The following is a 26,500-nucleotide window of genomic DNA, read 5'->3' as shown; positions in this document are numbered from 1 at the left end:
AAGGTGATTTGTGTTCTACAGTGATCAAGGATGTAATTCAAACAAAGTAAAATGAAGGTTTTAAAGTGTGCTTAAAAACAAATAAACTCTTTTTAGAAGTTTACCACCATCTTTTACATCACCCTATCTAACACGTTAAATGTGTAATTAAATTTAGATTAAGTTGTTCCTCGATCATAAACTGATGTCTGGAGGCAGACAGGACAAAGCGAACCAATTGCTTCACCCCACTTTTCGCTTGGTGTGCGGGGTAAATATAATCCAGCAATCTTATTATCTATTTAGGTTACTTTTTTATTTATATGTGTTAACTCGTCCAAAATCAAACCGTTTATTCTTCAGGAGGTTAAATGAGACAAAAGTTAGAAGAAAAAAAATCATTTCAGGTTATCGATCTGAGTATTGTTTCGTTTTCTTTTGCGTCACATCCTTAGATGGAAAATAAGACAGTAAATGCAAGTTTGCGACCCAACCAGGATTGTCGCCTCTTAACTGCTTTGGCAAAGGACATGGTACATGATCATGTTGATGATGAAATGCAACTTCAGTAGATTTTTGGAAACTTTTGTTTTGCATGATTGGATTTTATAAATATATCCAAGTCAAGGTTGATGGAATAATGAAATGTTTCTTTTTAAAAAATCTTTGACTTTAACTTTTTAAAAGTGTTTTAGTTTTCCTTAATTTATTTCTTTTTTGACAATTGATAATGTTTTACACCCATTGACAGAGCATTTTTGACGTTTCATTTTAACTTCATCGATGGATAAATATGATGTGATGCAGACATTGTTTGGAGTCAAATGGCCTCTTCTTGCCTTTGATCTAATAAGTAACGGTGTCTGATAGGAAAGTACGTCCTCCATAAATGTTTTCACGATTGCATCATTAAAATAACTGAGCTTTTATCAAGCAGTGGAATTTGTACCACAACATGACAGCAAAAATTAAAAAATACAACATAAAGGGAAACGATTCACATTTGAAAAACTTCCATTACGAGATCTGATATTTTTTTGGTTTATTCATTTCACAGCCTTTGATGGAAAATATTGCACCATTAAGTAATCAATTTTACTTTGCACATTTTGCATAAATATTTGTGTTGCTTTGGCTGGGCCATGATTGTCTGTGTAATATCACATGCTTGTGCTTCATGTTTGTGCTCATTTTACACCAATTTACATTGAACCTGTGTCATCTTTCTTTTCCTGACATAGTTCATGCAACATGAGCCTAGCTAATGTTTTTTTTTTTTTTTTTTTTTTTTTTTTTTTTTTTTTTTTGCTTTGTCCTTGTCTAACAGCCGTTTGTGTATGGAGACTATGTGGTGCTTGATTGCTGGCTGGGCCGAGTGTTCGAAGTGAAGACTCAACTTGCTCTTCAGCTATCGAATGGGGCTCAGTAAGAATTGTCTTGTCCTGTGATTTTCGGAATAGTGATTGGCCTCGGTAATAAATGCCAGAATTAGTCATATAAACTACACGGACACGAACAGTGGTCTACATCTTGATTCTATTTGCAGCTTTTCACGTTTTGCCTCAAGTCGGATGTCTCATTGATGTCATTCGTTTTGAAATGTAATTTAATTCTCATCATTTTTCAAATCGTGGTCTTTGATATTTTAATATTATATTGTGACATTATTTTATTTAATGTTCCACTGACATTGTCTTGCAGTACATAGTGCTGTGATGACACAGTGCAAGGCCGAAAAAGCTTTAAATTCCTGCATTTTGCGAGTCTGCTGAGTGTAGTTGATCCGAAAATTTTGACACGGTTGCCTGTAGTTGAGCTAGCCCCTTTTACAGTGCTACACTAAATCCTCTTTTTGATAAGTCAGTGCATTTTGCATGAGTAGTAATATAATGGCATCAGTATAAAATGGACAAAATGCTGTTTGGCATTTGAATTTTTAGCACAGAAAGAGGGAAATGAAGGGATTGAACATGAAACGTTCTTATGTGCTTGCTCGACCACATCGCATACATTTTGAATGAACATCTTGTTGATTTAAGAAAAAGAAAGGAATTGCAAAGTATTATTGGATCTGATGTTCTATTCGTTTAGGTGCTACATGGATGCAGACGATGCTTGCAGGTTACAGGACGTGAACCCTCATTGCAGTGACTCGGTAAGAGAGCAGTTGGCCAAACGTTTTTTTGTTTGTTTGTTTATTTTGCTGTTCTCGTTTTTTGTTTCTCAGTAACAACACCAATTTATTCCATGATACAATGACACTGGTGAAATGGGCCAAATGTGTTACTTATTTGTTCTTCTGTATTTCCTTTTTGGAACAGTAAAATATGACTAGGTTACAGGCTTCTCCATAAAAGCTGGTGATTTGCATGCAGCTATTGAGGATGCCACCAGCTGTTTTCAACATTTAATATCAGAATGGCACTTAGTAGAGAGCATACCTCCCTCTACCAGGTTGAACAGTTTACGTTTAGTATCCCACTGATAGGTCGGATCTGCAGCCAGAACTGAACTGAAATTGAATCTGCTCATTCTTGTCACCTCCCTAACTCATCTACCAAGTTTTGTCATCCGTCCACAACATTTTGAGATATCGTGCTAAATATCATTTTTTGACCCCATCTTTCAACAGTGAAAAATCATTGAAAAAATTCTCCGATCCAGATCCAATCTCCAAAATCTAATAAATTCTTCCTTGTCACACGCCCAATCTGTCCACCAAGTTTCGTCCGAATCCGTCCATAACTTTTTGAGATATCCTGCTCACAGATGGATAGATTACCAGGCAGACAAACAGGGTTGAAAACATAACCTCCATCCACCTCCGGTGGCAGAGGTAATGACGTTGAAAAATGCTGATGCTACTAACTGTTTTCAGCAATGCTGTTTCCCAGGAACAAATATGACTGGGCAAGTGAAATTTTACCAGTCGGGGAAAAAAGCTCACTCTTAGAAACAGCACACAGATAACCACTGAGCGTTTCCATCGTGTAGCTTGTTTCAACTGGTCCCAGAGCATTTTACAATAACGGACACCATTTACCGTTGTGCCCCCCTCTTGATAGTGTTCCAAAATTGGGCCTCATAAGTCCCTTAAAAGTGTGAACATCACTTTTCCGGCCGATGGTTGACTTTTGAACTTCTTTTTTACCGGTGATGTCGGATGTAGTGTGACCACTCCTCATTTTCATAAATGCCAAGGTGAGCCAATGAAAAAAGCCAAGAATTCACAAGGTTTCGGAAAAGCGATGATAATAGAAAAGCTATACGCCAAGAAAACCTATAGAAAACCAAGATGCCAAGGTGAACAACGAATAGCCAAGATCTTGTGAAAAAAGCCAAGGAGTGGTCACACTGGTCGGATGTTTCCTCTCCATACTCTGGTGTTTGCTCTCTGGCTCATAATGGCGGATCCACTTCTCGTCTCCAGTGACGATGTATCTCAAAAAGCATTCTCTTCATGACAAAAGCGGTTCAAAGGCTTTGGCAGATTGTCACACTGTTGCGCTTGTGCTTTTCTGTGAGTTGTTTTGGAACCCATCTTGCAGAAACTTTTTGAAAGCTAAGTCGGTTGTCGATGATTTCATGAGAAGAAGCATGGCCGATGTTCAGATGTTGTGCCACTTCGTCAATCGTCGACCGTCGGTTATTCAGAATCATGGCGCGGATTTGTTCAATATTTTCTGCTGTTGTGGACGTTGATGGGTGTCCATATCGTTCATCATCAGTGACACTTGTGCTACTATTTTTTTGAACATGGTAATCCAATCATACACACTCCGCTGCGGTAAAGCACTGTTTCCATATTGTGCTGAAAGTCTGCAATGGATTTCTGGCCGTGGTACACGTTCAGCCCACAAAAATCGTATCGCTGCACGCTGCTCTTCTTTGGTGCAAACGGGAAGTGGAGCGGTCATGTTAACTCCCTTACAACGATACAATTACTGACTGCTCAAGGTTAAAACTGCTTCACAATGGCGCAGACAGTTCGTGCTTGTACCTGCACGTACAATAAGCAATGTAGTCAACACAACACAGTTTTTAATAAATCATTCCGGATACTTTTCGACTCGCCCTCGTCGTTCCGGCGAGTTTTTGTGTTCAAATGAGTGTTTGTGTTCAAACAGTTCAAATGAGTGTTCCAATACGAAGCGTAAAAGTAACATCACAACATCAGTCGATGGTAGTATGCAAACAATTATGCTTGCAGCCCAGTAACCACAACAACAACAACAACAACAAAAAAAGAGTACGTGGAGGCGGGGTCTAATAGCAGCCATTTTGGAGTCGTACAGGCGGCGTGGTGGCTCTCTGACGTCTTATCGGCAAAAGTGGCCCCCTTCTATAAAATGGTGAAGATCACGACTCCATGCGGATCTATCCATTTTGTCAGTTTTGTGGAAACCCAAAACATTCCACTTCTTTCTTGACAGTTTCAATAAACATCTGTAAACGATCTCCCCACTGCTTTCTTCCTTCTATTTTTTATTCATGATCTAAGGCTTGGAGTAGAGCTGACATGTGCGCGCGCACACACACACACACACACACACACACACACACACACACACACACACACACACACACACACACACACACACACACACACACACACACACACACACACACACACACACACACACACACACACACACACACACATACAGATGAACATATGCGACACAACACAATACAGCCATTGAGCATGGGGGGAAGTTCCGTCATTTCCCGGGGTGTTCTGGGAAATAGAGACGTCACAACAATGGCGGCATTTTCTCACCGCATTTCCCCAAAGAGGGATTATGGAGATTGTCCGTGCTCTTTCCTTTTAAATGCTGAACACCAAGCAAGGAAGCAGCACGTACCATTTTAAAAGTCTTTGGTATAACTCGGCCGGGGTATGAACCTCTGATTTCCCAGACACAGAGCGGATGCTCTAACCATGACACCACCGAGTCTGATTATCACGAGTCTGGTTTTCACTGTTATGTCAAAATGGGGGATTATCATAAGTGGTGGGTGAATTAAAATGCTGGAGCTAAATGCTAATGTACTCCTGCACCTCTGGACAGAATAACTTGAAAACTTGAAATTATCACTAAAAATGAGTTAAACTCCTGGAAGTTGTACAAATCGTTCTATAATATGCAATTATCTATGTTCTAGTGTCGTGAAAACTATAGTCATCATAGATGTGGGGGGGAATGTGTTAAAACATGCGTGTCTGTTTGTGGGTTGAAATGCATTAACACTTGGTGGTTCTATTGAATTGAGATGGCTACCTCCAACTTAATGTTGCCCCACTCCCCCCTTTGTCAGAGCTGATGTTTCTAGTAGTTACAATTACAAAGCTTTGTACAAGTTTAAAATAACGAAGAGTGTTTAAATTCACAGAACAGGGTTAAGAATATAAATAAAGGAAACAGCACGATAGGGAAATGGAAGATGTTGGGGAAAGGGAACTTCACGGCTCCAAACAGTGGAATTGCAGGACGACAATGGCGTCTTGTAGGCAGCAGATATTCAAAAGATGTTGCAATTTATACAAAGAGGAGATGCAGTACTGATGGACTTTGCGTAAGTGGATGATGTCGGATGAAGCTGCTCTGTAAATGTAGCTGTAGTGAACAAGGATGAGCAGTGTGTACAAACCACCAGCTGACATTCAGCACATCCAGGTGGGCTGGAGGTTATACTCGGCCCTTTTAACCTTCACACAAAGGCTTATGTGCAGTCACCGAAGCAAACTCGGGTCTCAAAGTCCCAAAATAGCATCACGTGTGCCAAAAGCTCCAGATGAAGGTTATAAATTGACTGTTACTCAATGTCGTTTATACAGCCGTGAACATCACCTGCCATCATAGAACATCACCAACAGGCTTTTCTCCGTCCATCAGGACAGTACATTCAATCCCGAACAAAATAAATTAAAGTCGCATGTTTTTTTTTTAGCACAATATTTGTATTGATTAGATTTGTTGAAATGTTGCAAATTTCATCAACTCCCCTGAGAAATGAAGAGAAAATATTTGTAAGGGATTCTAACGTTTTTATACTCTTATTGGACACTTGTTACCTGTGCATGTCATTACAGGGGGTCTTCTATGAATATGCAGGATTCTACCCTGGGCAGCGGTTGATTGGTCCTGCGCAGCTTTTTGCATCTGTGCAGTGGATTTCCGGAGTCCGGCCTGTCATCCGTAAGAAGAGCAAATTCCGAGCCATCGTTGTGAAGGTGGGGTTGGTGGAGGAAGTTGAGAGTTAGATGTGATGGTTGAGACTTAAATATACAGGCAGGAAAGTTTACACCAGCAAGTTGAAATTGTGTATTATTGAGATTTTCACTCAAGCCTTTATATATATATATATATATATATATATATATATATATATATATATATATATATATATATATATATATATATATATATATATATATATATATATATATATATATATATATATATATATATATATATATATATATATATACTATTGTGCTGATGTTCTGATCAGGTGGAGGTAGTTCAACTGACAGTCCGGTGGATCACCAGGGGTTACTGGCCAAGCATTTCCAACACCGGCATTCAGCCTGACGACATCGTACCTAAATATCAATTGGACAGGTAAATCGAAATTATCTTTCCTATTTTTTAAAAATTTCAACACCCTCCACCCCCTCCACCCCATTCCTCCTCAACCCATCTCTTCTTATTTATGTCTAATAATTTTATATCTTGTCCTTTTTATGCCTCCGTTGATGAAGTCGCCAGAGGCATTATGTTTTCGAATTGGCCATCCGAATGTCCGTCCGTCCATTCATGATAAGTTTTCATTGCCGCGATAAGTTAAGAACGGCAGAAAGGATCTAAGTCAAATTTGGTACACGTATGTATCATGATGTAATGATAAACTGAATAGATTATGGGGTGAAGAGGTCAAAGGTCATTGGCCCCATGAAGTAAAAAAAAAAAATCTGTCACCGCACTAACTTGTGAACCAGTGATAGGATTTTTATCAAACTTGGTATAAGTTTGTATTATGATGCAAAGATGAATTGATTAGATTTTGGCATGAAGAGGTCAAAGGTCAGAGGTCATATCGGGGAAAAAATTTATACTTCAGAACAGCTGAAGGGATATCAAACTAGGTACAATCATGTGTAAACTTGGTGTGTCCATCCATGGTAGATTATTTGTTACTAAAACGTCAAGGTTCAGAGGTCACATAAAACTCTTGTTAATGTGACACCATTGGCTATGGAATTAAACGAAGTACATGTACCATGATACACATGTACCTACGGATTCGATGTCGAGGTTTTTGGTCAAATTTAGAGTAAGCAAAGACTTTTGGCTGAATTTACGAAAGGCATTTAATTGTTAGACACGTGTCGAGTCCCTAATAGTGTGACAGTTACCCGTTCAGCATTAATTGCCAATCACTGAAGAGTGATTATCTCTCGCACGATCAAAACTTCATCACAAGTCTTTTTAAATGACAACGAAACTTCTACACATCGGCGAGGGTATGTTTAAGAGTGCATTTCGGGCCTTGAAGCAAGCATTGCGTGGCTTGTAATTGGTAGTTTGCATGGCAAGTGGTGAATATGGATGCACGAGGAGTGCTTGAATTTGCTGTGCTGCTCGATGGAATCAGATGAATATAATCGGCTTGTTTCAGACTACCAGCTGCTGCTGGATCATCAGCACCCACGTCGTTATGTATTTGATATGTCTCCAGCGTTGATAGTCAATATCGCAGCAATTTCTTCGCCCAGTCCACCAATCGCAGCCTCGCCACCTCCTGGTTTTTGCATGTCGAGTTTCTTCTCACGAGCCAGTGGCCTTCATCTTCGTCCTCTTCCAGAGTTATCGGAGGTCTCGAGCAGAGGATTTTTGGCGCTCTGGAAAATGGGCCTCTGGTTTTTGAAATATCGTCCCATGCAAACTGCTTTTTACCCCTCAGCCCGAATTGGGCTGAAAAAGGGGTATTGTCGTCACAGGCGTTGTCTGGCGGGCGTCCGGGCGTCTGTCAACTTTTGGTTTCCGTCAATTTCAAGGAGAACGCCTTGTCCGATTAAATCCATTTTTGCAGGGTGTGTTGGGGTTGAGTAGAGGAAGGTGCCTTTCGAAAATGGGCACGCTGCGATTTTCAGTGTGGCCTCCATGGCAGCCATCTTGAAATTGGTTTCCGTCGATTTCGAGGAGAACGCCTTGTCCGATTAAATCCATTTTTGCAGGGTGTGTTGGGGTTGAGTAGAGGAAGGTTCCTTTCCAAAATGACCGCGCTGTGATTTTCACTAGCTGCCACGCTAGCCATCTTGAAGTCTGATTGATTTTCGATATGATGTCCAACGTGCTCTAACTGACTGCATCATCGTGATATCACTGCTTCCTTTTACAATGCATGGGCTGAGGGCTTACGCCCGCTTTGCGGAGATATTTTTCTTATTTTCGTCCAGGTCACTTCTCCTGTCTTGGATTTTTCTTTGGTGAGCCTTAATTACATTGATTAAACCCATTCGTTGCTCCAATTAAAAATTGTCCCCTCTGTTTCTTTCCAGACGTGGTTGGAACACACAAACTAAAAATTTACGTACGCGAGGCCAATGCACAGTCATTTACGCAAATTGGGTGGATAACCTCATATATGGCACGATGAACAAAATAAGTGTTTAAAAGGCATTTAATCATAACTTGGGTGCTCACAACTAATCGGCTATTTAGTTCCCTTCGTAAATTACTATCCAGATGGGAGTTAGTTGTGCGAGTATAACGATGATTTTGAAACCGTCTAACGTATGTAATGTAAAGCGTAAGGCGTATGTTATCAAGATGCTTGCTAAGCGCCTTTCGTAAATTTGGCCTTCAAAGTTTTTATGCCTCCGGCGACTAAATCACTGTAGGCATTATGTTTTTGTGTTGTCCATCCGGCTGTGTCTGTCTGTCTGTCCGTTCATGATGGATTTTCATTTCCGCAATAACTTAAGAACAGCTGAGGGGATTTAAGTTGAACTCGGTACAAGTATGTATGATGATGCAAAGATGAACTAATTAGATTATGGGGTCAAGAGGTCAAAGGTCAGAGTCTGTGATAGGTTTTCTTTACCACCATAACTTAATGGCTGAAGGGATCAGTCAAACTTGGTACAAGTATGTATAATGATGTGAAAGAAACTGAATAGATAATGTGGTCAAGAGGTCAAAGGTCAGAGGTCCCGTTGTGTAAAAATTTTGTCACCGTGCTAACATGGAAACCAGTGATGGTATTTTGACCAACCTTGGTATAAGTATATGATGTGATGCAAAGATGAAGTGATTCCATTTTGGTTTTTTTTTTTTTTTACTTTGAAACTTGCTAAATGTTACATTCTGTCAGAAATATATTTGTCTGATCATTTTAAAGATCATAACAGGGAAAGGAAACAAATTGGAAACCTTTCACACTCATTGGGTCATTGTGTTTATGCTCATGCTTTGGTGAATCATTTCGAGCTCTTAAAACAGGCCATGTTAGTACAACTGAGAGGCTGCCTTGCTGGCAAAAAGTCAGGCCCAGGCCTGTTTTAACCGACCAAATAATCTTTCACATTTATGTTTCTCTTTGAAAAACAGTTGTGGATACAGTGAGTGGGTGGTAATCGTCCACAGCTGCATTCCATCAGCAAGTACAGGTTAAAAGAAAGCTTTTGAGCAGCCTGATGTTATGTCCAGGTAAAAGCCATATCATTAGAATTACAATCACATATGCGTACCATTATCTCGTACTATAATTTGAGAAGTGTCTGTTTGTTTGACTTCAATGCTATCCTGAACTGCTGGATCAAATGAGTTGAAAAAGTGCTGGTTCTACCCGTTGTGTACTCGATAATTAATAGTCCCAGAGGTTCAGTCAGGGTGGAAGGGGGGACCTTAGTTCTCTTTATTTAAATCTGACAGGCATAGCGGTGCTTCCAGTGAAAGGGGGGGTGTTCCAAGTCAAATTAAAATATGCCATTTTTGGGGTAATTATCCAATCTGTAAGGATGGGTTCTCCTATAGTAGCTTTCAATTAAGGAGTGGGGACATATCACAGAGGTTTATGATGAACTTTGACACCTCTTGTTACAAGCCTGGGTATCTTTACTCACATCCTCACCTTTGTTCTCTCCAACCTTTCACCATGAAATTTATTATTGTTTGTATTTTATCATTCCTCTGCCTTCATTTGTTTGGACTCCGACACCTTAATTTGTTCCACATGGTAATGGTCACGTTGTTAGGTTGCAGAGACTCAGCCTTTTCGACCATGGGCGCATGGTCATGGGAGAAAGGATGATGTACAAGGTGCCTGAGGACTGCCACATTGCTTTTGGAAAGAGTGAAGTAGATTTCTACGTATGGGATCCTTTCAAGGATGATGGGCAGTTCCAGGTAGGCTTTGCAATATACGGCGAGTGGTTGTCTTTTAGCTATTATGGTGCATAATTGCTCATGTAGATTAATTTAGTGTCCAAGTCATTACTTTCCGCTGATGTGCAGATTGCATATTTTAAAAATTTATTTTCATGTGGAGGTTCATTCATCATATATACATCATATATGTTGTGTTTGTGGGGTAGATGGAGGAACTTCATAGTGAAGGTAGGATTGAATCGAGTAGTATGGTCCGTGGACGAGCAGGAGATATCTCGATGTAATTTAAGTAGGGAAACTAACTGTCAGCTTAAGTTGTTACGTGTCACTGTTGGGGAGGGGCAGGGGGTGGGGGGGGGTCGGTGGTGCTGTGTTAATTAGGTCGGGATTAAGGCCAATTTTCTCCCAGTATGCGATTGCCCCCGTGGCCTTTTCCTATGTTTTTGCGTTTACAAGATCTGCGATAAAAAGGAATCGCGTCGTTAACACAACGACAACCGAGCAGGGAAAAACCCTGCCTCCAGGAATGACAACCAGCAAACCGCGCCCCTGCGGTGGATGATTGATGGGCTTGAGGTCAGAAGGTATGGGGGAGAGGAGAGTTGTGTGAGGTACAGTACGCAATTGGAGGCAAAAGGATCTCGCTCGCTGGCTTCCACTCGACACTGAAGATGGCTGCACGATTCTTGTGTTCATGCTGAGGCGAATTTGTTCGCGAGCTGGAACAAAACACCAGCCATTGACTGTTCGGCTGAGTCGTGAAGCGTGTACATTTCTGAGAAGAGAAGAAGAGCTTGCCTTGTGGTGTCAGAAATCGTCCCGTCGTATGGTCAAGGAGAAAGGCGGCAACCATTTGCGGTGAACGGACCTGGTGCAAGAGAGGAACGGTCGACATATTCGCTCGTGAAAAGAAGCTGCACATCAGTTTCTGGGCCCTTACCGATGAATACTGCCACATGAATACCTCACGTACGTTTCCCGCCCAGAGAGCGGCTTGGCGCCATTTTGTGGCTTCCCGCGTCGGATGACTCGGTTCAATCCCCAAGCTCCACAAAGATCATCTCTGGACGAAGCTAAGTGCCAGAATAAAGGAGGGATTTTCTTTTGTTTTATCTTTACCCCCTGTCCATTTTTGTAACTGTGTGTGGAGGTGTCTTGACTTTAGTCTATAAATGACCTCATGTTTCATTACCTCATGCCTTGATATATGTTCGTTATTCCACTTTGATTTATTCCTCATGAATACTTGATTTATGTCCATTAAATCCCTCTTTATTAAGATTGCTTGTGTCTGTCTATTTGTTGTGGGTTTGAGTATAAACCATTGTCCTCCTTCCTGGTGAACGCGTCTGGTATGTGCCTTTGCCGCCCTCCCGTCCCACGTGTGCCATAATCTCCAAAGATCATGTGTTCACCTCCAAGGGAAATCATTCAGCTGTCTGTCCATGTCAGTCTTCATCGGCGTGCACATGACAGTATTGTTAAATGTTTGATTTACGGTTCAGAAGAAAGACTTCATCTGTTGTGGTGCATGCATAATTGCTCATGTAGATTAATTTAGTGTCCAAGTCATTACTTTCCGCTGATGTGCAGATTGCGTATTTTTCAAATTTATTTTCATGTGGAGGTTCATTCATCATATATACTCACTCGCAAATACCACCCGTCGTATAAACAATATATATGTATCGTGTTGTGGTTCTGGGAACCGCATCCCTCCAACACGATGGCATCCAACATACAGTGGTCCACAGACAGTTATTTCAATAATATACGTTCAGATAGTCCCTTCCTTCTTGTCGAATGGGACAAACGGGACAAGTGCGTTGTGTGAATCTCATTGTTAGGTCTGCTTAAATCTCTGAACTCATTCCTATTCTTTTTCGCTATTCCTGAGGCAAATTCAAGCAATGGGTCCTCGCAGGGGGCCAGCGGGCGCTGCGCTCGGACACCCATCTGTAAAAACCGCAGCCGCGCGCCATTCGCTGTGAGAAGGGGTCCTCGCGAAGAGGTTGGCGGGCATTGCCCTCGGACACCCACCTGTAGAAAACTGCGGCCACACCCTTCGCTGTGCGAATGGGTCCTCATGAAGGCTAGTCATGGAAAAAACAACACACCAAATGCGAACAACTTACTGTATGCACGTGGCACACTTTTCAACCCATTTCTGAGTCCAACAATTATATCTATCTTTTTCTTCAATCTGAATATCCATTTAATACTTATGTCTCTCCTCTCTTCAACCCAAACCTACATCTAATAATTATATCCAACCTTTTCCTTCGGTTCATGACACAGATCAGGGCCGGCACCGCACATACCACCACTTTTGAAAAATGACTGCATGCTCAATGGCGGCGAACCCATGTGCACCCCCGGGTAATTTATTATTGCACATGGAGCGGGGCAAGAATGGCACACATCTTGTGCGGGTCTGCGCATTTGTTACCACAGCATCTTACCATTGGTCTTCGATTACCACCGCGGCCACGGGTGTGTCCCGCGGATGGCGAACGTCCTCTCGCCTCTCCGCCTGGTGAGGCTGCAGCCAGGCAGTGGTGCGCTGTACGGCTCGGGCCGCATGGCTTAGACAGGCAGCGAATTGACCGGCGCTGACCGCCGGTCACCCTGGATGGCCCGGGAGTTTGGTGCAGGGCGATTCGTGTCACGGTGCTCGGAGCGAGACGATTCCGCAGCTTAGAACCATCTGGCTGGAAGTAAAGTGGAGCCGCTTCTGGTCATGGCGGCCGCCCCGTCTGCTGACCGGGGCCCAACGAGAGCGCCTGATTCGGGTGACGACACATCGCTTCGGGTCGTCATCCCTGCCCGCACCACAGGATCTACAAAAGAATGGGTCGCGGGGCTGTCGGTCGTCGTCTTTCCTGCTGAGCGGTCCTCGTCTGCTGGTTCTGCCTTTGTCACCAACTTGCCTGCTGACTCCACCTTCTTCACCACCTTGCCACTGACTCCACCCATCCACCCACCCACCTGATCCTGTCTGCCAATCCACCCACTGCTCCGGACTCCGCCCTTCTCCACCCACTGCTCCGGACTCCGCCCTTCTCCACCCACTGCTCCGGACTCCGCCCTTCTCCACCCACTGCTCCGGACTCCGCCCTTCTCCACCCACTGCTCCGGGCTCCGCCCTTCTACACCCACTGCTCCGGACTCCGCCCTTCTACACCCACTGCTCCGGACTCCGCCCTTCTCCACCCACTGCTCCGGACTCCGCCCTTCTCCACCCACTGCTCCGGACTCCGCCCTTCTCCACCCACTGCTCCGGACTCCGCCCTTCTCCACCCACTGCTCCGGACTCCGCCCTTCTCCACCCACTGCTCCGGACTCCACCCACTGCTCCGGACTCCGCCCTTCTCCACCCACTGCTCCGGACTCCGCCCTTCTCCACCCACTGCTCCGGACTCCGCCCTTCTCCACCCACTGCTCCGGACTCCGCCCTTCTCCACCCACTGCTCCGGACTCCGCCCTTCTCCACCCACTGCTCCGGACTCCGCCCTTCTCCACCCACTGCTCCGGACTCCGCCCTTCTCCACCCACTGCTCCGGACTCCGCCCTTCTCCACCCACTGCTCCGGACTCCGCCCTTCTCCACCCACTGCTCCGGACTCCGCCCTTCTCCACCCACTGCTCCGGACTCCGCCCTTCTCCACCCACTGCTCCAGACTCCGCCCTTCTCCACCCACTGCTCCAGACTCCGCCCTTCTCCACCCACTGCCTCCTCCCCCCCACTGCAATCTCCGTCCCTCGCCGCCTGTCCTGCCGTGATCTGGTGACTGGATGAGGGTCGCGTCGGTCCCACGCGCCCATTCAGGACATCCCTTGCAAGACGCGGCCGGCGCTGCCAACGCGCTTGGCCCGTCCCTGCGCCACGCAGTCCGAGTGGCCTGGGCCATGCAGCACGCCTCTGTTTGGTGGTGAATTGTATCGATGCAGAGGTGTGAGGAGGCGCGGGATGATTTTTCCCGTGTGTGGGTGATTGTGGTCGAGGTGGAGAGTTTTTGGTGAGCGAAGGCTGAGCAAGGTGAGACGCCGTTGTAAATTGGCATGCATATTTGAAAGAAAGGGCACGCCATGCGTTCGCTGGGCAGCAAGTTTGTTCATGCTGTGAGTGTTTCATAGGTGGCTGCTTGGGTGCTGTGCTTGACTTGATTTGCACCATGGTTATAAGGAAAGGGATGGATGAAAATCAGGATTGAAGAATGAGATATAGTTATGAGACCTGTCTATTCGACCCACGCAACGCACTTCATCCCGTTAACCCACAATATATGAGGGGAAGATCTGACTGCACGAAGACTAACGAAATAACTGCCTGGGGATCATTGTATGTTGGGTGCCATTGCCTTCGAGGCATGTAGTTTTGCAGAACTTCAACAATATATATATATATATATATATATATATATATATATATATATATATATATATATATATATATATATATATATATTACCAGTCAAAAGTTTTAGAACACCCTCGTTTTTCCAGTTTTTACTGAAATTTAAGCAGTTTAATGTTTCAAAGTACTCTGAAATTAAAGCATAGAACAAATATACAATTTCAGAAAAAAAGAAATTATGGAATCATTTTGTTGAACAAAATTTAATCCAAATTTTTGACTTCAAAGTAACCACCTTTTGCAGATGTAACAGCCGAACATACTCGTGGCATTCTTTCTACAATGGAAATCAAACTTTGTTCGGAAAGTTCTTCCCAACACTGTTGCAGAAGTTCCCACAAATGTGTTGCACTTGTAGGTTGCTTTGCTTTCACCCTTCTGTCCAGTTCATCCCGAAACCAGCTCGATGGGGTTTGGGATGTCTGGTGACTGTGCTGGCCATTCCATGATTTGAAGCCTTCAGTCTTGTTCTGTTCACTCTTGTTCAGCACAGTCTGGAGACCGTGCTGGCCATTCCATGATTTGAAGCCGTCAGTCTTGTTCTTTTCTTCTAAGGTAGTTCTGACATAGCCTGGAGGTATGTTTTGGGTCGTTATCTTGCTGTAGGATGAACCCCTGACCAACTAGGCGTAGACCAGAGAGTATTGCATGACGTTGCAAAATGCTGGGGTAGCCCTTTTGGTTCAGGGCGCCAGTCACTCTGTGCAAGTCGCCGACTCTGGATCCAGCAAAAGAGCCCCAGATCATCACACTTCCTCCTCCATGTTTGACAGTTGGTGTCACACACTGAGGAACCATCCTTTCGCCTACTCGACGGCGTACAAAAATCCTGCGTGATGAACCAAAGATTTAATATTTTGATTCATCGGTCCATAAGACCTTTCAATTTTCAGTCATCCACTGGCAGTGCTTCATGGCTCAGGCAAGCCTCTCTTTCTTATTTAGCCATCTCAGCAATGGCTTTCTTATTGCCACTCGACCTGTCAAACCCGCAGCTCGAAGTCTTGTCTTCACAGTTGAAACTGAGACTTCCTTACTTCGATCAGTGTTAAGCTGTGCTTGAAGCTGCTGTCCTGTGAGCCGCCTATCACACAAGCTGTTGACTCTCAGAAACTTGTCTTCTGATTGTGTTGTGGCTTTGGGTCTGCCAGACCTCTTCCTGTCAGAGTTTCCTCCAGTATGCAAGTGCCTTTTGATGGTGTAGGAAACTGTACTCACTGACACCTTGGTTTGCTTTGCAATTTCTCCAAACGAAAGACCTACACTTTGAAGGGTTATAATGGTCTGTCTGTCTTCCTTTGTTAGTTATCTTTTTCTCACCATTATGATAGCAATATACGACTTCCTGCAGTGCAATATTGTCCAAATAATGTTTCAGAGGGTGTACCAACACAGTCTGTTCCAACACTGCTTTTACACCGATAGAGGGTTTGTAACTAATCAACAAAAGTTGTAACACCTGTAGGAATTGTTTGCATCAACTTTCAAGGCTTAATTTACTTCCATTGCTGCAGAACAGCTGCAGGTGTTAACCCATTACTTGTTCCCTGAAAAAGGCCTTTTTTAACAACTCTGAAATTCACATTATTTTTCAGTTTTTGGTAACCTCAACTTTTTTTTTAACCTCTGGCAGTTTACCACTTAGACTTGTAGCATTTCAGGTTATTCACTGGACTTGAACTGCTTAAATTTCAGTAAAAACTGAAAAATTGGGATGTTCTAAAACTTTTCACCGGTGGAGTACTCATGTCGAATGTTTTACTGATAATTATGTCATAGGTCACGTGGTGTGGCAGCCATATTGGAAAAACGGAAAAACTTTGGACCTCTGTATCTCTGAAACGCACCAAGGCAAAAAAAATGAAACTACAGAGCAAGTACTCATGGGGAATGAGGGATTTTTTTCTTATGATGTCATCGGTGCCCTCGTTATGACGTCATAATTGCATATGTGGAACGCTACATCCAATCAGTATGAGCATTTTTGAGGGTCATCTTGGGATAAAATTGTCCACAGAAATAAAATTCATGACATCGGTCACATGATTCGGCAGCCATGTTGTTAAAAAAAAAAGAACCTTCAAAATTCTTCTCTGAAGTGGCTGAACAGATCGAGGTGAAACTTAACATGTATGACCACCTGTCCATGAGGAACAAAAGATTCACACATGATGTCATTTGTCACATTGTTTGGCAGCCATATTGCATTTACCTTAAAACATATAAAAATACACCACTTAAAAGAAGTCTCGGCGAGGGTTTGCAATCTCTGATTGCTCTTTTTCTTGTATATTTTAAGACATGAAACAGAGGGAAAAGTGGAGAAAATATAAACTGATGGTAATAAGGGGAAACATAAACTTAAACATATAAGGGGCAGTCAAGAAGTAACCTTAAAATGGCGATATAAATTTGAGAATGTCGTGTGTAGTTGTAGACGACTTGTGTTATATCTATGGGTAAGAGTCATGTTTTGCCTGTTATTAGATCTGGCAACATTGAGCTTATGATGTCAGTGGAGCAGTTCAAAGATGGTGGCTTCCTTTAAAGCATGCACCAGGCAAGAGCAATGTTCTGTCATCCATTTCTTGGGAAGTGATTGTGTGAATCCCAGCGAAATCCATCTCAGAATGAAAATGCAATATGGTGACGCATGTTTATTGCTGCAATCGGTGTACGACTGGAACAGGAAGTTTTTTTTCAGGTGAAGATTACGCAACATTAGGAAAAGGAGAGATTGAAGAAAAATTGTGAAGGAGTTTGGTGAATTTGGATTGGCAAACACGGAAGGAAGCTGGTAGTTTGACGAAAGTTAGAGGAAGAAGAAGAGGGGGTCGAAGAACACGTGGCTTCGGGAGTTGTAACGCGAGAGGCTAAAATAATATAGGATTTTTTCTTTTAAAGGTTCAGTGAAGGAAAAGTTGAAGAAAAAGTTGTGAAACTTTGCATGCATACTAAGGGAACTTAAAGGAAGTGAATATTGGGTGTGTGGGTTAATTTAAACACCCCTTTTGAAGATAATTAACGGCCTTATTTAATTGTATCCTTTATCAGGCGCATCCTCGGCTGACGATATTTATAAACAGCTGCATTGGACGGGTGGAAAAAAAAGTTTGGCTCGGTAATTTAGAAAACGCGTTAATACGGCAAACGGCTCAGAAATTGGGTGTTATCAAATATATTTTGTTTTGAAACTCAAAAAGAGAAACATATAACCTTTGTAAAACACACCCAAAAACAAATAGCTTTGGAAACCAATTGTCAATTGCCTGATGAAACCTCCATAAGATACGGGATGAAACTTTGCCACACACCAAAGAGGCATGGCATGCCCACACACCTGTGGAGAGCCCTTCCAGATCCAAATGTACCCATGTGTACCACGTCTGTGTGTGCTGTATATGTTCCTCTACCTTGTATAGCAACTGCTGAATGTACATCCAAATCAATATACAAACTACCGCTATCGACTGTAGGGCCCTTGGCAAGTGGCTTAAGCACTCTAACAGAATGCCTGGTTTGGCAAATGATTGCCATTGATAAACCCATCCATCCGGACACGCCCAAGCAATGTCCAAATCGGACAAATGAACACTTTTATAGCAGTCAGAATTGCTGCTAACTTCAATTACGGAGCTTAAATTTTGTAAATCGGCTTAGTTTAAGAGGAGGTTATGTCATGTTTGGAAATGAAATAAAGCCATGAACACTGGTGTCTCCAGGTGTTGATAATCATTGCAATGTATCCAGCGATTGGTAGGTCTCCATAATATGAGTGAGCAGAATGGAAAAAACAAACTTTATCTTTAACAAAGCACTGTGGCCTGTTCCAAGTTGAGGCATGGTTGAGCAGGTCAAAACATGGCGGTTTCAGACTCCACCGAGGTAACCCAAGAATCGCCTTAAGACCCCATCGAGAGCGAGATGGTCGAGTGCGTGCCTGAAAAAGGGTATAATTAAATGAGGCTATTAATTATCTTCAAAAGGGGTGTTTAGATTAACCCTGTGTTATGTTTGTGGGGTATATGGAGGAACTTCATAGTAAAGGTAGGATTGTAGAGAGTAGCATGGTCCGCGGACAAGCAGGAGACATGTTGATGTAATTTAAGTCGGGAAACTGTCAGCTTAAGTTATGTGTCAATGCACGGGGGGTCGGTGCTGTGTTAATTAAATAGGGCGAAAGGATAATTTTTCCCAGTATGTAATTGCCCCCTGTGACCTTTTCCTATGTTTTTTTGCATCTACAAACCAGCCATGGAGTTGCGTTTTTCTCCATGGAGTTTGACAAAAAGGAATCATGTCCTTAAAACAACAACAAACCGAGCTGAACATTCCAATCAGGCAAAAACACCACCTCCAGGAATGATAACTCGCAAAACACATCCCTGGGGTGGATGATGGATGGACGTTAGGTCAGAAGGTTCGGGGTAGAGGAGAGTTGTGTGAGGTATGCGATTGGATGCAAAAGGACCCAGCTCGCTGGTTTCTCCTCGACACGGTGTAGAAGGCTGCACGATTCTCGTGTTCGTGCTGTTCCCGTGCTAGAACAAAATGCCAGCCATTGACTGTTCAGCTGAGTCGTGAAGTATGTACGTTTCTGAGGCGGCAAGAAGAGCGTGCCCCGTGGCTCCGTGGTCTGAGGCGGCAAGAACACGGGCCTCATAAATCGTCTCGTCGTTTGGTCGAGGAGGAAGGTGGGTGATCGTTGTGAACGGACCTGGTGCAAGAGACGAACGGTCGGCAAGTTCAATTGTGGAAAAAGAAGCTGCACGGCGGTTTCTGAGCCCTGGCGTTGATTATCGCCGCCAAAATTGTCTCCTGTACATTTCCCGCCAAGGGAGCGGCTTGGTGCCATTTTATGAGTTTCCCGCGCAGGACGACGTGTTTCAATCATCAAGTTCTGAAAGACCATTTCTGAACAAAGCTAACTGTCAGAATTAAGAGGGATTTTTCTTTTGCTTTATCTTTTCCCCTCATCTGTTTTTCTGTGTGTCGAGGCGCCTTGACTTTAGGCAGCAGATTACCTCGCGTTTCAGAACCTCATGCTTTGATTTATCACCCTCGCCGAAGGATTCAGAGAGGGTGTTGCATTTGGGTCCGTTTGTCTGTCTGTCTGTCTGTCTGTCTGTCTGTCTGTCTGTCTGTTTGTCCGCACAGAAATTTAATGTTTATCTCTGCAACCGCTTGGCGGATTGAGAAAATTTTTTCACCATTGGTGCAACTACTCATGTAGAATGTTTTAATGATAATTATGACATCATAGGTCATGTGGTGTGGCAGCCATGATGGAAAAACGAAAAAAATTTTGACCTCTACATCTCTGAAACTGCACCAAGGAAAAAAATTGAAACTTGGCACACAGCAAGTACTCCTAATGGGGAATGAGTGACTTTTTTATTGCATCATAGGTGCCCTCGTTATGACGTCATAATCGCATATATAGAACGCTACATCCGCTCAGTATGAAAAATTTTGAGCGTCATCTAGAGATAAAATGGTCCACAGAAAAAAAAAATTCATGACGTCATCAGTCACGTGATTCAGCAGCCATATTGTTTCAAAAAAAATACCTTCAAAAACCCTCTTCTTTGAAGTGGTTGAATAGATCGAGTTTAAGCTTTACACATATAACTGCCTGTCCATGAGGAACAAAAGGTTCACACATATGATGTCATTGGGCACATGGTTTGGTAGCCATATTGGATTTACCCATAAACCTACAAAAAAATCTTCTCCAGAACGGCCAGACAAATCGAGGAGAAACTTTACACAAGTGTTCCCCAAGCCATGGGTGTACAAGTGGCACATTGCAAGTACTCCTCATGGGGAATGAGTGTGGTATTTTTGTGACATCATAGGTGCCTTCGTTATGATGTCATAATTGCATATGTAGAATGCTACATCTGTTCAGTATAAAAATTTTGAGGGTTATCTAGGGATAAAATGGTCCACAAAATTTTTTGATAACGTCATTGGTCACACGATTCGGCATATATATATATATATATATATATATATATATATATATATATATATATATATATATATATATATATATATATTGCTGATGCTAAGGGAGAGGGGAATGGCTTGCTGGTTTGGACCCCACTACGAGACGAGCGACAGGAGGAGCCTATATGCAAATACTCGGATCAAAGCGCGATTGGAGGCGGGGCCACGCCACCCTCTGTTCAGCCATTGGTCGGGCAAAAAGGGGGCGTGAAGCCTTTTTGATCCGAATTCTGCTCGTGAAGAATCCACGTTCATCGTGCTTGGAGGCGGGGCCATACCGCCCGACGCTTGCCCATTGGATGGACAAAAAGGGGCGTGAAGCCTTTTGGATCCGAATTTCTCCCTCGAAAAGGCCGCCATTCACGCTCGCGGCTCGATGCGTATGGCACCAATCGCCGAACGGGCCCTAGACAGCCCGACGTTCAGTGTTCACAGGTGGTGCGGTTGGTAGTTGTGAAGGAGAAAGGCGAAGGTGGTGGAGTTGTTCGGGGGCGTTGTTGAGCGTCGTTAGAGAATGGCGGGTGAGGCGATGCTTGCGGGGTTGGGTTGTGGAGGTGAAGGTAGTGGCGGTTTGGTGGAGTTGTTCGGGGGCGTTGTTGATGGTGGCGATTTGGTTGTTGGGGTGGTGTTTGAGTTGTTGGCGGCTTAATGGTCGAAAGTAACAATAGAGAAAGAAAAATGGCTAACTCAAAGCGTCGCAGCCCGGATAAATCACACATATTCCCTCTATACAACAGGTTTGGGCTAACTACACATGAACTTACCGAGGTATCTCACCTGAGGACTCTTTATGGTGTAATGCGAATTTCCACAACCGTAACACTACCCCCTCCCCTTTTTACAGACTCGTCCCGAGTCGTCAAATTCTCATGTGCCATCATGTCTAGTTCTCCCCTCGTAAGTTTTACCTTCGGATCCCTGAGTGCGACATTCATGGTATTCGTGTCCCCAAAATAAATAACCTACGGGCTGAGTAACTAACTAAACAAACTCACTCATACGGACGACTTAAATAAATTGCCGGCGCTAAGACACACATGCCGGGGGCGCACTCATATTTACAGTACATCTTAACCTTAACCTTACAAAATTTACACTAACCATGGCCCAGGATCAATGAACTCTGCAAAGAGAAAAGCAAAGTCAACGGTGAACCGGCGCACGGGCCGCCACTGCAGGCCCGTGTTGTAGCTGCTTTCAGGACAGTCATTGCAACTTGATCGATCCCAGCGCACATGGAAATGAACAGGGGGGGGGAATGCAAAACAGAACGGGGGCTGGTGAACGTGGGCATTGGGCATGGATGGCAAAAGCAGGCAGGCAAGGCATGACAAGGCCGCTGTAGCAAACACAGCCGGCAGTGGAGCTGACCGGCACAAGCCTTGCAGTAAAAACAGCCGGCAGACGAAGTTGGCCAGCCTTCTGCCTTGAAATGGAGGTTGGTGGAGGAAGTGCGGTGGTGCTGGCCACTCGGAAGGTGGGCTCGGACCAACCTAACTGTCTCCCTCCCAACCTATCGCCTTTGCCTTTCACTGTCCATACCCACTCCCTTAATTTGTAAAAACCAATTTAGCCCCAAATTATTATCTTGCCAAAACGAAGTTTTTGCAAGATATGTTAGTCAGCTTGTATGTTTTGTGTTTTTTTTTGTCTGTAATCACGAATAAATAATTCTGCAGAGCACAGTTATCATTGCAAATTTTTGTAACGTCGCATATCAGAGGCCTATAGAGGTCCCTTTCAGCGCATAAAATTTTGAAGGTCAAGGTCAAAGGTCAAGGTCACTTTGTCACAAATCAGGGGAGTCGACGAAACCCTTATTTTTTGAGTAATTTTGATCGGATCGTCTTCAAACTTCATGGGAATATAGTTCATGGTCTGGCGCTCAGCTGATTAATTTTTGGTGGCGATTGGCCTTGACCTTCATGGTTAGCGCCTGAGGCCAATCATATTTGACCCCAAGGTCAAATTTTCAAGTTTTAGGAACCATATCGTGTAGTACCTCAAATTGAACACCTCAATGAGTGCTTTCTAGATATGTCAAGCTTGAGACATTATGACGTCATTTGGTGACGTTATGAGGCAAACGCATATTTTTCATGGTTACTCAAGAACGATTCTCATCAGAATCTCTCGTAGGCAGATATTCCTCAAGGAGTCGCTCCTGGTGGATAGCAGCTCTGTTCACCTCAGTGTGACCTTGAAGAAGTCACATGTGGTCACCTTTTGGCAAGATATGGGTCACCCTGCGGGTGACATTGGTTTATTTTTTTGTTGTTTTTATCTCCACTTTTTTTACTACCCCACTATAATTCGTCCCCTAACCCCCTTTAACGTCATTGTTCGGCTAACCTATTGTCTCCTAGCCTACTCCCAACCCCAACGTTCCCTTCCTGGAGGGGAATGAGGGAAAGCTAGCGTCCTTTGTCGAGGCCCAACTCAAGCCTCAGGATGGCCTCCCCAGACTTCAGCGATCTTAAACCCAAAGTGGGTCCAGCGGCCCACAATGAGAGCGAAGGGATGGATGGTGCGGAGGGGTACTCTTCCTATCTACCTTATCCATTAACCTTTAAACTACCCCGGGGCTTTCAACAAGCGCCTCTCGCTTAATCTACTGGTTCCATCAACCGTGATTCCCGTCGCCTGTGTTGGTGTCCTCACAATTTCGGGCCATGCCCCCCAATTTTCCTTCCGTGCCCTCACACGGTCTCATGGCTGGGACGCGTGGCTCCCTTGGCAGGAACTACTCTCTGCCGATTCTCCAGCTATGGCACCCCCGGGCACTACACTGCCTCCGAGCCTACCAGCTCCCTAAACACCGGGGAGTGCCCTCTATGGCGACTCCCCTGAAATGCTCACTTGGCAGGCTGGCTTCCTGGGCCCCTTTCCGAGGGTCACCCGTGCCCACGACTGCCCACGTGGCTAATGGCGCCCCGGGGCCCCCGCATCATGCGGGCGCACCCGTGCCCACTACACTATCCCGGCCCCCCATGGGCCCTTGGCCTACCGCGGCCGACTATCCCGGTGCCCGGGGTACCCACTCGGCGATATTCACCTTTTGCAGCCACGCTCCCAGCCCGTCAACAGGGCTCCTGCACCCCTCCAAAACAGGTTTCGAGCCTACACTCACACCAACAGCAAAACGACTTCCATTTTGTCAATTTAACTAACCCACTAACTCACTTTATCCTGACCCCGGGGTCCCTTGGGCGGGAATCACTCCTCCCCCCCAATCACTCATCGCACCATGCATTCCACATTCGCTCCATACACACAGGCTCGCCGGCCTCACTCACTCAACATATACAGTTTCCTTTCCACACTTCTCAACTCACTCATCGCTGATCTCTGCCATCCTTCTCACTACTTCCCCTAACTACCTCGTGCTCCCACGTCATCCCTTAAACTACAGCACGTTCCATTTAACACTACGTAGCTAAGCTACGTCCCCTCTACACATCCACAGTCTGTCACTGTCTTCAAATTAATTCCCATCTCCCATCCTAAATCTCAACTAAAACCCTCTAACTAATCCATTCCACGGGCCCCATGAGGACTTACCTCTGCCCCATGAAGCCGGTCTAGCTAACACTAACCCTTCCCCCTAGATAGTTCCATCCTGTGCCCAGGCCGGGGAGGTCTTCCACCCCATCCCCGGGAATCCTGTTCACCCGAAGCGAGGCTTGCCTTTTTTTTTCCTCGAGCAGCACCGGCGCGGCAACTAGCAACCTGCGCACCAGTGCGGCAATTCACAGCCGCGCACCGTTGACGTGACGTCATGGCAGCTGTTCGCATCCCTCGTCCCTCTTGGACGGTACCATCCGGCAGGGATTCACCCTCCTGCCGGATTCCAATCATACACGCAGCTATGACGTTACCCGGCGCATTGAAAAAAAAAACAAGCCCCGCGTCTTGAGGGGTTCCCCACGCGAACAGATGTGCTCTACCCATTGGAGCTTAACACAAGCTCGCATGGAGAACCCGTCCGGTCCGAATCCATTGTCCCAGCCTAGCTTTTGTCCGTCCGCGGGATCGGCAAATCCACCGCGTGCGTTTCTGGACCGGGTTTCACTCCCGCAAGCGCACACGTGGCGGCCTCGTGCGTACCACAGCACGGACCTCGCGCTCGCTGCTGGACAAACCGGCGCGGTCCCCAATCCAGCTACGGCCGCGACCCGGCCTTTGTCCTTCTGTCGCCGTCGTCGTCTCCATTCAACACAAGCACTCCTGCGTGTCACGACGCTCATACATCACTCCATTACATTCACACCGGGAGACGCGGCTGCATGTTCGCGCATTCCCACCGTCATCTTCCTTTACATACCGCTCTCTAACACACACGGTCTCCCTTGCACTCGGCCGTTCACTCGAACACGCGGTGATACTCACACGCGGTATCTCATCCACATACGGCGTGCTGGGAAGCACGCACCTCGGCTCACTCGCCACCATACCACTCACACACGGGGCCGCACTCACACCTTGCACCACACTATGTGCGCGTCGCAGCACGCATTTCGCCACACTCGTAAACACACACTTCGACACCACACACACCGGGGCCACACTCGTAACCACACTGGGGATTTGTGCCACCCCAAGGGTTTCCGGGGCCTCTTTACCCCTCAAGCTCTCCGTGCACCCGTCAACAGCAGTCGCCCCCTCTACCTCGCCTGACACGACAGAACCCACCTGGTCGTGATCAGCTTCAAAGGAGCATAGCGTCTCCCTCCGTTCCTGAAGGAGGCTATCCGGCTGCTTGCACCGGGTCACGAGACATTCCCCGAGCTCCCCCTCATCGTCCTCCACTAACTCTGTGTGTGTGTGTGCTCGTCTTTAATTTCGTCTTTATCGTGCAGTCTCTCCCCTACCGTTTCCATCTCCCACGTCTCTGTTATTTCTTTTATTCTTTCCGTCGTCACCTCGTGTCTCGTCTCACACGTTTCGGTTTCCCCATTTAATTTTTCCCTCTGTGTCACCGTTAATGTTTCCGTCGTTGTTACCTCCACGTGTCTCGTCCTCCACGTCCCCGGTATTAATTTGTCCTCACCCGCCTCCATTGCGGGCCTGACAGCTGTTGCACTCCCCCTCAGCTCGTTCGCCCCACCACGTGGCATCGCCATTTGCTCGCCTGTGGTCCGCGTTTCGCTGCACACCAATGCCATCATGCCCGCCTGCAGGCCACGGCCTATTTGCTGCATCTCACCACGCATCTCTTCCATTTCTTCCTTCATTCCGTTTTTTACCTGTTGTAAATTCGCATTCATTTTATTATTCAACCTGCACGCATTTGTTTTTATTTCATTTGTCTTTGTTTCCATTTTCTTCTCCATTTCGTTCATTTGTTGCGTATTTCCATCCATCTTTTCATTCATGCCATCTATTTTTTCATTTAACTGTCGCGCATTTGTTTGCATCATCAGCTGTGCGATGTCCGATGGCCCAAGCAGGACCGATCCGCCATTATCGGTTGTGGTTTCGCTGGGGGCGGGGAAGGGCCTTTTACGAGGGAGGGGTGGGGGGGTGTCATCCATCGCGGCCGCTGCCGCGCCCATTTCGGGCTCCGGGTTCGTTTGTGGGGGAGGTTGCCCCTGCACAACCAGCATTTCCTGCTCGGGGATTTCATCCTGAGCCATGGATTCTAAAAATTCTACATCCATATCTACCCCCGGCACCCGCTCGCCTTGAGACTCCAT

The 26,500-nt window shown here is 45.2% G+C and overlaps 1 protein-coding gene across 2 annotated transcripts in view; it reads left to right on the top strand.

Moving 5' to 3' along the window:
• Positions 1-26,500, top strand: part of UBE2O (ubiquitin conjugating enzyme E2 O) — a 103,310-nt gene that overhangs the window by 11,866 nt on the left and 64,944 nt on the right. For both annotated transcript variants that reach the window (XM_085861915.1, XM_085861905.1), the window contains exons 4-8: positions 1,307-1,404; positions 2,071-2,134; positions 6,074-6,214; positions 6,496-6,605; positions 10,244-10,394. In XM_085861915.1, the coding sequence (XP_085718041.1) occupies positions 1,307-1,404; positions 2,071-2,134; positions 6,074-6,214; positions 6,496-6,605; positions 10,244-10,394 (564 nt within the window). The remainder of the gene's footprint in view (positions 1-1,306; positions 1,405-2,070; positions 2,135-6,073; positions 6,215-6,495; positions 6,606-10,243; positions 10,395-26,500) is intronic.

Source organism: Eptatretus burgeri, chromosome 2 (assembly GCF_056783735.1).
Source record: "Eptatretus burgeri isolate ZD-2024b chromosome 2, Ebu_testis_v1, whole genome shotgun sequence".
In the NCBI taxonomy this organism is placed as follows: Eukaryota; Metazoa; Chordata; class Myxini; order Myxiniformes; family Myxinidae; genus Eptatretus; species Eptatretus burgeri.
Note: the sequence above shows the minus strand (reverse complement) of the source record. Positions and strands in the feature narration are given on the sequence as shown.